The sequence below is a fragment of the Leptosomus discolor genome, chromosome 2 (genome assembly GCF_034619465.1).
Source record: "Leptosomus discolor isolate bLepDis1 chromosome 2, bLepDis1.hap2, whole genome shotgun sequence".
Classification (NCBI taxonomy): Eukaryota; Metazoa; Chordata; class Aves; order Leptosomiformes; family Leptosomidae; genus Leptosomus; species Leptosomus discolor.
The window spans coordinates 94,744,412-94,759,401 of record NC_141392.1 but is presented as its reverse complement, the minus strand read 5'-3'; the positions used below and the strand labels follow the sequence as shown (position 1 = coordinate 94,759,401).

The window sequence follows — 14,990 nt, the reverse complement described above, 5'->3', positions numbered from 1 at the left end:
TTCTGCGTCAGTGGCATTTAAAGGGTGCTAGGTAGTCATTTGGCCACTAACTTGATTTTCTGTCTTCAAATTTCGTAGTGGCTTCAGCAAGCTTGCTTCATGTGTTCTCTGAAGCTGCCACGGTTTTACTAGTCCTTTTGAGTGCAGAACAGAACAGTAAAACAGAAGATTGAGGGGAGGGGAATAAAACTGAAGCTGTACCAAATCAGATGGGAGTAACGTGCCCTACGAAATACAGATACTTCTTCTTTACCTGTGAGTCATGAGCCGGGGAGACGAAGCAGTGTCTGCACTTTAAGTATAAAGGCAGCAGAGACTACATGGCCAAATAGTAACAGCGTGATGAGCAGGTCCAGCAAACGCATTTCACCCAATTATCTAAGCAACTTAAAACCATTTGCAAAAATGCATCATGTGTTTGTACATGGAGCACAACTGCTGTGCTCTGCTAGGAGGGGCCAGCAGCACTGTTGTCTCTGAAACAAAGGCACTCGGTTTCTTGTTCCCTCTGTCCTTCAGGTGACCTTGAAAGTACCATCTGTTGGTACTTGCCCTTTCTGAAGGAAGAACAAGCTTGTTTAGGTCTGTAATTGGCTCTGGGAAAACTTGCAGCATGACTAAGGTATTCAGGGAAGCAGAATCTAGAGTCACCCTCCCCAGCCCTGCTTTCTTGCCTCGTGCTCCAGAGCTCCTTTGGCTGGAGAGAGACCTTGGCCTTTGTGAAATATGCACAAAAGGTTTTCAGTAGCAGTTCATACTGGGTGGCATGAACCCAGTGTGATGGCTGGGACGGACAACTTACTTATACTTAAACTCACATATAAACTCTCTTTATAAACTATAGATGTATAACATATATCCATATCTTAGTGCAGTATTTGGCCGCAGTGTTACTAATACTTATTAGCAGCCTGGTAGGGAAAGGGTTACAGCCACCATTTTAAAATTCCAGACTGGATTGTGAAGAACTGGTTATCGTTTTGAGGACAGTTGTTAAACATTTTTCTCTCAGTTCCTGCCTACACTTCAGTAACTGAGGAGCTAAAATATGTATTTATCACAGTGCAATTAAACCTCCAGAATCAGGAGGGGTGACAGAGATCCCAATGGGTAAAAGTGATTTTCACAAGTCTTTTGTTCGAAAAAAAACTCATACCATTTTATGATGTTGAAGCAGAAAGAGATGAGAACAAGGTTTCCTCGAGTCTTCACCGAGACTCCAGGAGCACCTGGTTAGACTGGGCTGCACGCTGCCAGTGGCTGGTGAAACCTCTCACGCTTTGCTTTGTGCCTTCTAAACACATTTATTTAAACAAGCACTGTTTTCTTCTGTATCACCACAGTTGATACACCTTTCTTTTAAATTCATAATCCTGTCTTTATTTGCCAAATCTTTGTTTGCTTGAATGTGCTGTTACTAAAAATTCAGTTCCTGGTATTTTTTGGTATACCGTCTACCATTCTGCAGATAAATTTTTTTCCACTCTTGCACAAGATTTGGAATTGGTAAATACTTGGATTAACGAACGTGTCCCATAATGACTTGTAATGGGCCTGAGGATTTATTCTTCCATTCTATATTTTAAGTTAAAACTCATGAGTCAGCGTGGAGACAGAAAATCTGTCACAACCTTAAGCTATCCACTTACATAGATTCTGCATTGAATTGACCCTCAGTGTTGAATTTCTTTGATTGTAATAATTCTTGTTTGGTTTTTACATATTAATATTTTCCCTCCTACATGAGTTTCTTCCCATTGTGAAATTTTATGCATTTTTCAGACTACATTTTTTTGAAGCACTTCACATTTGTATTTAAATGTTGGGGGTTTTTTGCTTCTTTTGATTCATTATGTTTATGCATTACATATGGAAAATAATATTTTCATTCTATTATCAGGGGGGTTGTTTCTTTTTAACAGTTTTACACAGTTTATAGTCAAAATAAAAGTTTGCTGGTGAAAGGACAGTTTGTCATTACCACTAATGTTTTATTTGTTGGGCCATGTAAGGAGTACTTTTGAGGACTATGCCCTAAATCAGTAAAAACTGACCTAATTCTGAAACTTCAGAGAACACCTTTATGTGTGAACAAGCTAATCACCTTGTATGCAGCTGTCTGGATTCATTTCTTAACAACGAAATTCTTTGCACTCCCCTGTTCTGATGAATCCTTGTACTATTGACGGAGGAGGTGTGGGTTATGAGAGTTTGGCCAAACTGGAGGTGCAGGAAAATGATTCTGTCTCAAGCTTTGCCCGGAGTCTCGGGGAGGGATGGCACACTTCGTTATGCCTATGGTCTTCTCCCATCTTTTTCCTGAAATCTCACCCGCTGCTGCTTCTGTAGTACTAAACAGACAGCAATAGACACTCATAGGTAAGACTTGTAAAGATTCAACCTATTTATAGTTTATCATTTAAAACACCAAGCTGCGCAAGGGTCATAAAGAGATTATCAAAATTAATCCCATTTAGCTTGTTCTCAAAAGTCTCAAATAAATGTACAAATACACTTTCTTTCAGAAGGCAGCTTTATCAGACTTTTCTCTCCAAAGTGATCTCTATTTAGGCATTTTCTGTCAACACGGGAGGTGCCAAAGAAGCAGCAATTTGATGCAGCCAGAGTGCCAGGTTTGGTTTGGGGAAGGCTTATCTATTGTTTTTCATCAGTAATTCCTTTTGGCACAGGTATTATACCAGTACCTTTCCCTTTAGTGTTGTCTTATCCATTACATACAAAACACATAGCTCAAACGGTCATGTTATTTCTTTACATTATCACATGGCGTACGAGTCAGCTATTTTGAACATAAACAGACAATTAATGGCTAGGAAAAAAAAAAAAAAAAAAATCAGTGCTTAAAGCAAGTGTGCCAAAGTTTGTATTTGAAAATTTGGGTGACTAATAGCAAAATGAAAGGAAACATCAGAGGATGGCTTCATTGCTGTCTTTGAGAGAGAATACACTTCAGAGAAGGTAAAGTCAAAACCACAAATAGTTTAATTTTTACGGAGAGAAACAAAACATCCACATTGCACATTTCCCTCTAAAAAGTGAGTTTGTCTAAAAAAAGGCAACTTGGGATGGCTTAATGGCAGTGTTCTAGCTGATCTGTTTGTCAGTATTGAATGTAACCATACATCAAGAACATACAGGGGGTTAAAACATTATTTATTTGGGTTTTTGCACAACCACAGATGTTACTTCAGAATCTGTAATCTCTACTAGAAAACTTTTATATTTGTAGGATTTAAAATTCCCTTGACAGCGGCTACCGGCCTTTGATTATAATTTCACATAGAAGGAGGCAAGCTGGGATAGGCCTCATATGAAATCAGAAATGCAACACAAATTGGAGTGGAAAATGAAGAGGTTATTCCATGTGGCTTATTCATGAGAACCCAGTGATCACACCTTTACTGAGATTTACAGCGTAAAAGGTGTCAGGGGTGGCAGGTTTTCATAAGAACAGCTTCCCAGCTGTGTTTCTGCAACTGAATTGAAGAGCTGAAGGAGGCTTAGCATATCCTGTACAGCACGTATGTACAATGAGACTGTGCATGAAGAGATGTAATTTGCTCGGGAGTGCTCTGGAATTTATTTTATAAGCGTAAAAGAATAGCTACAACTGAAGTAAATAAACTGTTCCTTTTTTATTTGATGGCTGAAGACATGTTATTTCACTGTACATCCCACGTAGGAATTAAGTAGGGGAGGAGGAGAAATCACAGAAACTCTTTATTTAAAAAAAAAAAAAAAAACAAACAACAACAACAAAAACCAAACAGACAAGTGCCTTTTTTTATTCCCCGAAAGGGAGAAAGAGCCAGAAGGCATCACCTGTGTATTTCTGTAAGCACCATTGTTCCAGGTTGTGTTGCTAAGTAAACCTTTAGAAAAAATGTACAACCACTGTGTTAAAAATACCTTTGTGGAAAGGTTTTGCCTTGTTTGTATTTCTCCTTCATTCCTTATTTTTTCCTCAGCTGCCTGTGCAGGAAGTAAATCGATGCCGACGCTTCATGGCACTCGCGCTGCCCATTCACGGCCCTTTCATGTTCTTCTCAGCTCTCTGGCCAGCCTCCATTCTGCAAGACGAGGGCTCGCAGTACCCAGGAGGGCCGGGAGGGCCGGGAGGGCCGGGAACCCCAGGCTGACCGGCCACCCCAGGGAGACCTCGTTCACCATCGCGGCCCTCTCTGCCGTAGCTGGGTTTGCCTGGTTCACCTGGAAAAGAGGGTGCCGGTTAAAAATGGGCAGCACATGACTTCCTTCGTGTACATGTAGCTTTACTGAAGATCCTGTTCTTAAAAACTGTATGAAGACGGCTTTTTACTGCTCTGAGTGAGTTCTCCAGAGAGGTGCCTGCTTAGAGGGACAGCTCTCCCCTAATAGACAACCAGGCTGTGTTTGCACATCTACAGCAATGACATTCCAGTCCCAGTCCTCTCCAGTTATACTGGTGCAGATCTGCTGCTATGAAAAACTATGCAGTGTAACCGATTGCAGCACTGCAGACAACCTTGTTGGCGATGCTACTCACTGCTTCAGAGTTATGTTAGGGCTCTGGAAAGAGACAGAGCAACAATTTATTTTTATTCTCCGCTCAGATGTGTTAGGGAAATAGATGTAGAGAGTGGAACTGCGGAGCACTAAAGTATCTCTTCACTTCTAAATCTTTAATGAAGAGATGAAATACAGTGATTGTAGTAAGCTTCTTCCAATGACACATTTCTAAAGATGACAACTCTGATTTTCACAGACATCCTAGGTATTGGTATAAACTAAACTGATTTTTTTTTTTCCTTTTTACAAAGTCTATACACACACACACACACACACACATACACACGCACACAGAAACTGTAGAGAGATATTGATGGGAATAACGTTTGTTTTCATTCACTGGCCACTAGAGGCCAGTTGTGCTGCATTTATCAGCAAAAATCTGTCCTGGACCCCTATTACATAACACTGCAATGAATTACCCCAAAAATAAAGGGGAATTGTACTTGGAATGTCCTAAATTATAGAGATTTTGAACACTGCTGTGGCTGCCAGAGAGATAATAAGAGTTTTGTGGCCTTTTGGTTATTGTTTATTATATATATATGCATATAAAAATATATATTTATACAGAAAGAGGCCATTTATATGTATGTGTGTGTGTGTGTGTATATGTGTGTGTGATTGCCTCTGGTTTTTTAATGCTTTGTATACATTTTTCCTAATCTTTCTAGACTGAGATAAAGGGGGTAGTATCTCTTTAGCAAAAGAGCTTTTAGTTCTGATTTGTGACTGTATCACTACCTATGAAGTAAAAATTATGAAGTTCTGTTATTTAGATGTTTATTGCTTAATGAACACTCTTTCTCTTTTCAAGGCAGCTTGATGTACCAGTTCTGAATAAACTTTTACTACAAGTCTTCTTTATCCTCACCCTCTTATATTTACCTGGAAGACCTCTTGGTCCAGGGTGACCTTTCAGTCCTCTGCCTGGAAATCCTCTTTCTCCTCTTTCTCCTGGTTCACCTAAAGCAAATTGATAAAACATTAGTTACAGCCTGTTTGGAGTATTACTTTCAGTAAGTTCCCTCTCAGAGGTGAATGGTTAATAAGCAGAGAATTCAGGCAGCTGTATATATTTTTAGCGTCTTTGAACGACATCCTGACACATCTCTTTGTAACATGTTCAGAATCTGTTTGGGGTTTTTTTTCCCCATTTGAGTTATCCTCAGAAGCAGACATGTGGGAGGGATAAAAAAACCACCCCACACCTGGAGCTGGACAGCAAGTTACCACTTGAAATATGCCATGGCTTATATAACAGAAATAAACCAAACTGGCAGAACTACACAGGCTCTTTTGGAATACAGACCGAGGTTACTGGCTGAGGGCTTTTGCAAGACCATGTGAACTCAGCTAAGAAGTACAAATTCACAAGTGCTGGTCCTTGAGACAGCTGAAGCAGAGAAGAAAACAAAAGCTGGCCAGCACAGATTACAGCATTCTGTTGACATCCATGTAAGATGTTCATAAATGTAAAATAAAGAACTTAGTTCTCATATACTGGTATTACAGAGACTTTTCTTTGGTGGGCACCCAGCTTTTCTTCAAACCCATATGTTGCTCCAAACAAGAAGCATCTTACTATGAGGAAGCAGGTTTTTTTGGTTCAGTCGTAAAATTCAAGTTCTATTCGCTGTATATGTTCCATAAAAGTACATACACATCGCACCACTCGTGAATACCCTATGTAAACCCTTGATATTTTAATGGGGTTTTTTTGCTGCAACTCAGAAGTCACAAGTACATGCCTAATAATTGAGCAAGTCTTATTTTATACTTCCATACTTTCTTGTACTGCAGCGAGGAAAGTTAGAATAGGCTGTTAAGTTCATGGCCTGCCTAGAACTAGCACGGCAGAAAACGAGGAACACAAGACTCAGTTCAAAAGTCCAAGTTTCAATAAAAGATGCACAGAGGGTACTAGAGGAGGAATCATCTCTACGCTTCAGACTGCCTAGTCATCACGGAGTTTCGGCCTGGCTGTGTAAACGCACCTACTGGAAGCGCCGATGTCAGGTTACCTGTATAAACTTCTGCTATTTGCAGCTACTGAACACTGTGGAATAGTGCTTACTGCTGGTTATCCCAAACTTCTTCAACTTCTTTCTGTTTCTGCCCTCCTTCAGTACCTCAGACTGCTCATTTAAGTCACTATAATCTCCTTCCTTGAGCCACCTCTTTCTGGCTCCTTTGTTGTTGATGCTGTTAAAAATCACTGCACTTTCATATCTTCAGCTCTATCTCATGGTAACACTTTCTTGTGTTTCTGTCTCCTCTTCATCACGACCTTCTAAACCATTCTCAACATCCTCCTCCTTTTCCCTTTTATCACATGTCCTAGGTACACTTTTCCTCTCGCCCCAATCTCAGACAACTCCCCCAATGGATGGGGGAAGTCAATTCATCTCTGTGACCTCTGTGGCACTCTGGTAACTACCAGGAATTCAGAGTGAAGCACTGAGATTTTTTTCAGGTTGACTGCGCTGTACTACCATGCTAGCTCTTGCACATGAGAGCGTTCACCACTTCTCCTGTACCTGTAATTGTATTTCAACGTTTACTGTAAGGTAACTTGGAATCTGATGGCAGTTATAACAGGAAACAAAGCATCTTGCTTGTTTGGGAGCTTTTGATGCTCTGTAGATTTATTTTATTTTAATATTAACACAGTGCTGCCTGCTGTGCACTGAGTCAGATTCAACATATCTGATCACCTTTGTATCTCCATTTTTGGTTGCTTCTGCGCATACAGATGACATTACATTAAATGAAAACAGTAACAGAGCTCCAGCAACAATGCTGTTCAGGTTTGTTTTGTTTGTATTCTATTCCTTCCCAAAGGTTTTCCTGATTTTACTTTCAAATAAAGCTTGAGACAAACATAAATGCTCTAATCCAGCAACAGACCAGCTTTGTGCAGAAATACAGTTTTTAAATAAAACCTTCCTTCAAGAAAACAAATCGAAATCACTGCTGAATCGAAGCTAATACATACATAGTGGTCATAAGACTTTGCAGAAAACTCTACTGTATAATCCTCTGGAGGAATATAAAGCCTCTCAGTCAGGAACAAAAGAGATTAACTGAGATCAACGATTTTTGTAAAGTGTAAGGTAAGTCAATTTTATTATGGATTTGTCCTTTCCAAAGAATCGATAGGTTGTAGCACATGGTGCGAGGATGTCAAATGGCTCAAGCATTACACCCAAATAAGAGACAGATTGTTATAAGTCACTTGTAACGGAAGAAGCTGCATACGCTTAGAGAAGCAAGCTAGAGATGGGCAAATGAATGTGCCGGTTCTCATTTAGCTTTTGGGACCACAAGTCCTGCAGAAGTGAGGTCCACAACCAGACTGAGTGGAAGAAAGAATCGCTGCTGGAACTTTTTATCCTACGACACACAAAAACCTCAAAAGTCCATGACAGTAGGAATCTGACTCAGCTGCTTACTTCTAGTTCAAGGCAGATGCCTGTCCTTTCTCATATTGTGTAAGTGATTTGACTACAAAAAAAATGTATTTATAAACAAGTCTTGCTGAGGCCACACCAATGTGCCCTTTAATCACTGGGGCAAATGAAGCAACAGTTTCAGAAAACAGCTCAGATTCCAAATTCAAGACCTTTTTGGACTTCACGGGTGTACAATGTACTTTCATAACCTCTAATCCAAAGGAAACAAACAAACAAAAAACCAACCAAACAAAAAACCCCACCAAAAATCTGGAGCAGTGAACAACTGAAAGCCAGTCACAGAATTTCTTACCTTTAGGACCTTTACGACCAATGTCACCAGGGGGACCTTTAAGGCCTGGCAAGCCACGGGGTCCGAGCTGTCCTGGGAAGCCATTTTCACCAGCAGGCCCTGGAGCACCTGGTGGCCCTGGTCTGCCAGGAAGCCCTGGAGCACCAAATTCTGGCCTCTTAAGACTGGCTGCCAGCTGAGCTAGTTGTTCTGCAATGAACAGGAGGTCAGAATTAGGCAGTAGGTAGACTTAATGGAGAGATTCCCATGTCCTCTGAAGAACAGGTATTCTCTGCTACAGAAACCGACAGATTACAGTACAGCACCTTCCTTATGTACACGCTATTCACAAAGTTTGTTACACAGAAGATATTATCTTAGTACTACCAGTGGCAAACTGCATAGGCACGCTGTGAAGCTGCTCACTCTGAAGCCTACGTCTTAAAAATTCAGTTTGCAGGCTGAAATGATTCAAATGTATATGGTTTATTTAGAAATGTCCTTCTAATTTTCTATGTAATTTAAATTTCAAACATCCAGTGAGAAAACTTACTCATGCAATTGCTGCCTCTTAAAAGAGCAAATATCTCTCTTCATTACTACTTGTTAATCCTGTCAAGACCCGTCTTTGCAAGGAGGAACAGCTGAAAAAACATGAGGACAGCCATCTATGTTGGCCTGGTAAGTGCAGGCCTTCTTTCTCGAAGGAAAGAAACCCTCAAATTTGGGCTCATGAGCTCAAATTTGGTAAGTAATTGAACATTTTATGTTGATCTTAAGATAAATCAGCAGGACCTTTGCTCTTCATGAGGCATAGGATCAGCATGCCATTCCTCAGAATGGTCTAAGCTAGCTATGTCCTTTTCCTCCTCCCCCTTTCAGGCCACTGCTGTTAACAGCATGAGAGCAGTCCTCTCTTTCCTTAACATTGCTGTTCTAGACTTCAAACCCATCTTCCAAGCATGCCTTAGAAATAACTTTCTCTGGATACAGCCACACAAAACTCCATAGACATTTGCTATAATGTCTGCATGACTTGGCAAGACTAGTTATTCTGTGTCCACAGCCAAGCAATACTAAGAAGATGAGGGGGGGTGGGGTGTGTGGTGTAGGATCCAAAATCAAATAGGAGCTACAATAGCCAGTACATATATGAAGAAGACTGGGGAGAGAACTCTGTGGGCAAAGCCTACGGAGGAGCCTACTGAGGAGCTGAACTTCAGTTACAGTTCTCTTTAAGTTGATAAGGTTCCAGGGACCCACGTGGATTGATTTTATTATCTTTTTTTTTTTTTTTGAACATGACAGCATTGACAATTATAGGGGCTCTCAAGAGAAATGCAGTGAAGACAGTCTAGATCTTTCCCCTACCCTTCTCTTACTGCTGAGTCTGAGGGTTATGAATAATTCAAGCATCATACCTGATTTCACTATAATCCTCCTCAATATTACTGTGTCTTTCAAGAGATCACTTTAAAAGGACATTTTATGCTATTTACAGAAAGGTTTTTTTTTAAAAAATAGCCTGTTGGCCAGTATCAAGAACAGCGATGACTACTGAGAATTTTTAGATAAAATCACGAGCAGCAACTTCATTCTGGTAAACCATTAACATTACAAAGCCATACTATCCTGAAGGGAATCTTAAATAGCAAGTACTGAAAAGTCTCTTTTATGCTTACAGGGCAGCATAAATTTTTAAACTCAGTAAATCCCATGCACCCATACCAGGCACGTATTTATCAGAAAAGCTCCAGATTCTTGTGTGTGTCGAGAAGAACTAAGCAAATATAATTAGGGTTTGGAATATCTGCCTATTGCTTTCATTCTGTGGTATGTTATCTCCAGAAAGCCTCTCTCTGCACTCCTCTTTTTTTTTTTTTTACCTAATTTGCATATAGTTTGTTTGCTGTAATCTCATAGTGTACAAGTACAAATTGCAAAACAAGCTTTCAGAGAAGCTGTGTACTTCTGAATATGTAAACATAGGAAGTAATTTGTACACAAAATACATGTATTTCATAAAAAACACTCAAGTCTGTGGCCTGGTTACTACAGTAATGCTGTGGAATCAACAGGTAGTTCAACGAGGCTGCAAAGTATATATAAGGGACTTCTTGCTCATATTCTCTCATATTGTGTCCACATTCACATGTGGGAAGATTTTTCTGCCAGGTCCCCTGCTGAGGCCACACTATTCGGTCTGGATAAGAGTGGGAAAATCTTGGTTGCCTCCACAGCAGTAGATTATCGTGATTTAGATGCACAAGAAACATCAAATACTTTTTAGCACATTTACCTTGCATGACTCTCATGCAAACCTGCTTAATGTGCTGATCAGTTGGTTCTTTTCCCTAGGATTAAAAAAAAAAAAAAAGTTTAAAAAAAGCAGTTGATATCGCACTACATTTTATAAGTGTGCCTGATGCAAAAAAATGCTGGCTGGTTGTCATAGTTTAACCCATGCCAGCAACTAAACACCACACAGCCACTCACTCACTGTCCCCTCGGTGGGATAGGGGAGAGAACTGGAAGGGTAAAAGTGAGAAAACTCAAGGGTTGAGACAAACACAGTTTAATAAATAAAAAGATATAATAATAGTGATAATAATGATAATAAATTGTAAGGAAAAGAAGAAAAAATAACACAGAGAGAAAAAGAAAACCCAAGACAGACAAGTGATGCAAATGAAAATTGCTCATCACCAACTGATGGATGCCCAGCCAGTCCCCAAGCAGCAGCCCCCCTGCCAACCTCCACCCTGGTTGTACTGCTGAGCAGGATGTCATACGGTATGGGATATCCCTTCGGTCAGTTGGGGTCAGCTGTCCCAGCTGCGTCCCCTCCCTACTGTTTGTGCACCTCCAACCTACTCACTGGCAGGGCAGTGTGAGGAGCAGAAAAGGCCTTGACGCTATGTAAGCGCTGCTCAGCAGTAGCTAAAACATCCCAGCGTCATCAACGCTGTTTTCAGGAAAAATCCGAAACACAGCCCCATACTAGCTGCTATGAAGAAAATTAACTCCATCCCAGCTAAATCAGGACAGCAGTCAATAAAAGGTGTCCCAGTTCCTGCAAGTGCAACTATTCCAGCCAAAGTCAAATTGACTAGCAAGGTTGACAGTATGTGTGATACACCCGCGTATCAAACATGGTTTCCTGCGCACTACAGGCATGGGGTGGGCATAAGAAAACGGAACTGAACTGAAAGCTGAGGACCCAAGGATCTAACTGTCTACAACCCTAAGAATTCACTAGTGTACAAATGTGTCTTTTGTGAGGTACAGCGTATTTTAAAATCTACTGTGGCACTTGGGTTTTACATGCATATGCATGTCCTGATGCAAAAAAAAAAAAAAAAAAAAAAAAAAGAGTGGTGTGAGTGACAGCTAAGTGTTCAAAAGATGCCAGTTGCATGAAAACAGTACTCACAGCTGGACCTTGGCTGCCAGGCAGACCTGGGGCACCCTGTTCACCCTGCAAGCCTCGTGGTCCAGGTGAGCCTCGTGGCCCTTCCATGCCAGGCAGTCCTCGACTTCCCTCAGGCCCACGGGAACCAGGATCTCCAGGATTACCAACCTGACAATGAAAGAGAGGAATTTCAATGGCCTGCTATACTGCTGTTAGTCTTATTCTGACATACCCAAATGGTGACAGGAGATATTTTCAAATGCAAAGTGATGAATGCTGGGATGTAGAGTTGCTGAACATCTTCTTTTTAAACAAGCAACTGGCATCAGCTGTTGTGCAATTTATAAACTTAAAAAGAGGTCTGTATTCCTCACTTAAAGGGGAGAAGTGGATAAAAAGAAGATATTGCATCAAAAGAGGCAAATTGGCATCCATAGTGACATGCACAAGACATTGGGTTTTTGTCAAGGAACAGATCTCCTGTACTTGGATTTCTACTTTTGCCCTTGTGCATGTCACATGCAACTTTTCCAGACATTAGGTGCTCCTTAAGTTACAAGAATTCCAGCTCCTTACTTGCTCCAAATGCCTTTCATGCCCTTTTGTAGTGAGTACCACGGTATGAGCCTGTATCAGCTAGCTCCAGGCCACTTGGGAACACACACTTTTGCTTTGTTTACATCTGTCAGAGCCAGCGCTCACGGCGCACAGGTTCTAGTGCCTGTGCTTGAGTTTGCTGGCATAGAGGAGGGAACAGCCTCACACCAACTGTTGTCGATAAACTGCCTGAATAGATGCAATGCCAGCTTATTTCACTCAGGGAAGGGGTAGAAAGAGCTGTTCTACTGGTATAAGCATCCTGACCCCTGGGGAATGAAAGGACTGATATGGCTACATCCATGTGTCCACTTAAGCATATTTGGTAAACAAAGGTACAGCTTCTGCTCCAGTAAATTTTCTAGAAGTGATTAAATATCATGCAGAGTGAGACCCATGCCAACAGGCACCTCTGAGTTACCTTCAATACAAGTTATTTTACTACTATTAATCAACAGTAGTACTAACAAAGAAAAAGAATACCCCAAACAAACCCAAAAAACCACAACAAAAACCTAAACAAGCAGAAAAAAAAAAAAATCCTACATACTTACGGCTTCCCAAATCTACTGGGGAAAAAAAAAAAAAAAAAAAAAAAAAAAAGACACCCGCTGAAAGAGATGCTCAAGAACAAATTACTCAACTGCGTTATCAGTTAAGTCCACAAGATGGAGCCATTTCAGTTCCATCTATGCTGCACCTCAGCCAGTTAATTGCTGTCCCTGTCACAAGAACACCCAAAGAATATGCTTCCACAGACATACTAAGAAGACAGCAAAATTCTCTTCGTGGACTATACAACCAGGAAGTCTTCATTCCTTTCTTGCCCAGCTTGGTGAGCTATCAGGCTCCCTGATGGATGACTCATCCCTGTGTGTGTACTCACGAGGATGACAAGCACTCTACTGTCTCATCAAGAGAAGAGGATTTTAAAAATCTAGGAGGATAAAACTACAGATTTCTCCTCTATCCCTTCCTCGTGTCCTTCTTGTAAGATCTTGATCAGCAGTAAATACTAGCTTGTGGTGACTTAGCCCCAAAGTCACACAGGCCATTGAGAACACAAGCATAGTTTTTTTTGTTATGGTCAGCCTCAGTTCCCTGTAGGCAGAACTGTTGGTATGTTAGTGTCACAGCCCAGACTGTCAGCTGCTCCTCAGCGATCCTGAAACAAAAGAATGTGTTCAGCTCTCAAATTCTTTTTTCTTATGTGTCATACAAGCTTCTGCTCACCTTCCACATCAAAGCTACCATTTTGTTATTTCTAAAAAAAAAAAAAAAAAAAAAAAAAAAAGTAGTGGAGTCTGGTCCATAAATACTTCTGCTTTCACAGACATCACAGTCCTGCTGGCAGCTTTTTCACAGTGTAAAGATCACAGGCTGCATGCAGCCACTGCACTGAGCCTCCTTTCTATGCAACACCTACTGTACAAAGAGTGCATTCACTTCCTTAAAAAAAAAAAATTAGTTGGCCAGAAAACTGCTGCTGAATGATGCTTCTCTCTTATGGAGCTTAGAATTCAGGATGTGAATTCCTTTCCAAAGCTCATTCATTTTAATATTACCTGTATCCAAAATTTAAACAGAAGAAAAGTTGTTGAAACTCATTCAATTTACCTGTGATAAAGAGCTCAGCTCATTATTTGTATTTTCTTTCTCTAAATCAGAAAACCATCTATATCCGGTCTACTAGACCTTGGTATTTCTGTGACAGTGCTATTCATTATACTTACAGCTCCCTTTGCTCCTGGTAATCCCATATCACCCTATGCAAAAGTAAGACAAGCTATATTAGAAGAGAGTATCCATTATCATAGACATCACAAATGCAGTAAACTTGACATGATTGTTTTCACTATAAAAAAAAGTTTACATATTTAGTTGATTTATGCAAAATTGCACCTCAAATGAATTACAATTCATTTGGAAATAGAACTTGAACTTCAGAAATTTTTTTGTAAAATTCCTTTCTCAAAAACATCTCTGTAAATTGCAAATAAGAAAGCACGTTTAATTATAATTGGGTTTGTATTGCTTATCTTAGAATTAGACACGGCTCCAACCTCTCAAACCACAGTTACAGCACAGGACAATCTTAGACAGTAGTTTGCTTGGAAACCTTTAGGGGAAGCATTATTTAATCAGGATTTTCTAGTTTGACAGAATTACGGATATTTTACTGTGTTGTGTTAGCCCTGACAAAACTGCAACAGAAATGACGCAAGTATCTGATCGGGGGGCTGGAGCACCTCCCCTGTAAGGACAGGCTGAGAGAGTTGGGCTTGTTCAACCTGGAGAAGAGAAGGCTCTGGGCAGGCCCTCTAGCAGCATTCCAGTACTTCAAGGGGGCCTACTGGAAAGGTGGGGGCAATCTTTTTAGCAGGACCTGCTGCGATAGGACAAGGAGTAACAGTTTTTAAACTAAAAGAGGGCAGATTTAGACTGGATATAAGGAAGAATTTTTTTTACAATGAGGGTGGTGAAACCCTGGAACAGGCTGTCCAGAGAGGTGGCAGAAGCCCCATCCTGGAAACATTGCAGGTCAGGTTGGACGGGGCTCTGAGCAGCCTGATCCAGCCAAAGATGTCCCTGCTCACTGTAGGGGGTTGGACTAGATGGCCTCTAAAGGTCCCTTCCAAACCAAACTATTCTATGATCTACCCAA

The 14,990-nt window shown here is 40.7% G+C and overlaps 1 protein-coding gene across 1 annotated transcript in view; it reads right to left on the bottom strand.

Annotated features, from left to right (window-relative positions):
* Positions 1 to 4,045: 4,045 nt before the first annotated feature.
* The window catches only part of COL9A1 (collagen type IX alpha 1 chain), a 51,101-nt gene continuing 40,156 nt past the window's right edge, over positions 4,046 to 14,990 (bottom strand). Inside the window, exons 27-32 of the mRNA XM_086461491.1 lie at positions 14,059 to 14,091; positions 11,750 to 11,896; positions 10,616 to 10,670; positions 8,338 to 8,526; positions 5,458 to 5,535; positions 4,046 to 4,230 (exon numbers count right to left, since the gene is read on the bottom strand). Coding sequence (XP_086317617.1) covers positions 4,046 to 4,230; positions 5,458 to 5,535; positions 8,338 to 8,526; positions 10,616 to 10,670; positions 11,750 to 11,896; positions 14,059 to 14,091 — 687 coding nt within the window. The remainder of the gene's footprint in view (positions 4,231 to 5,457; positions 5,536 to 8,337; positions 8,527 to 10,615; positions 10,671 to 11,749; positions 11,897 to 14,058; positions 14,092 to 14,990) is intronic.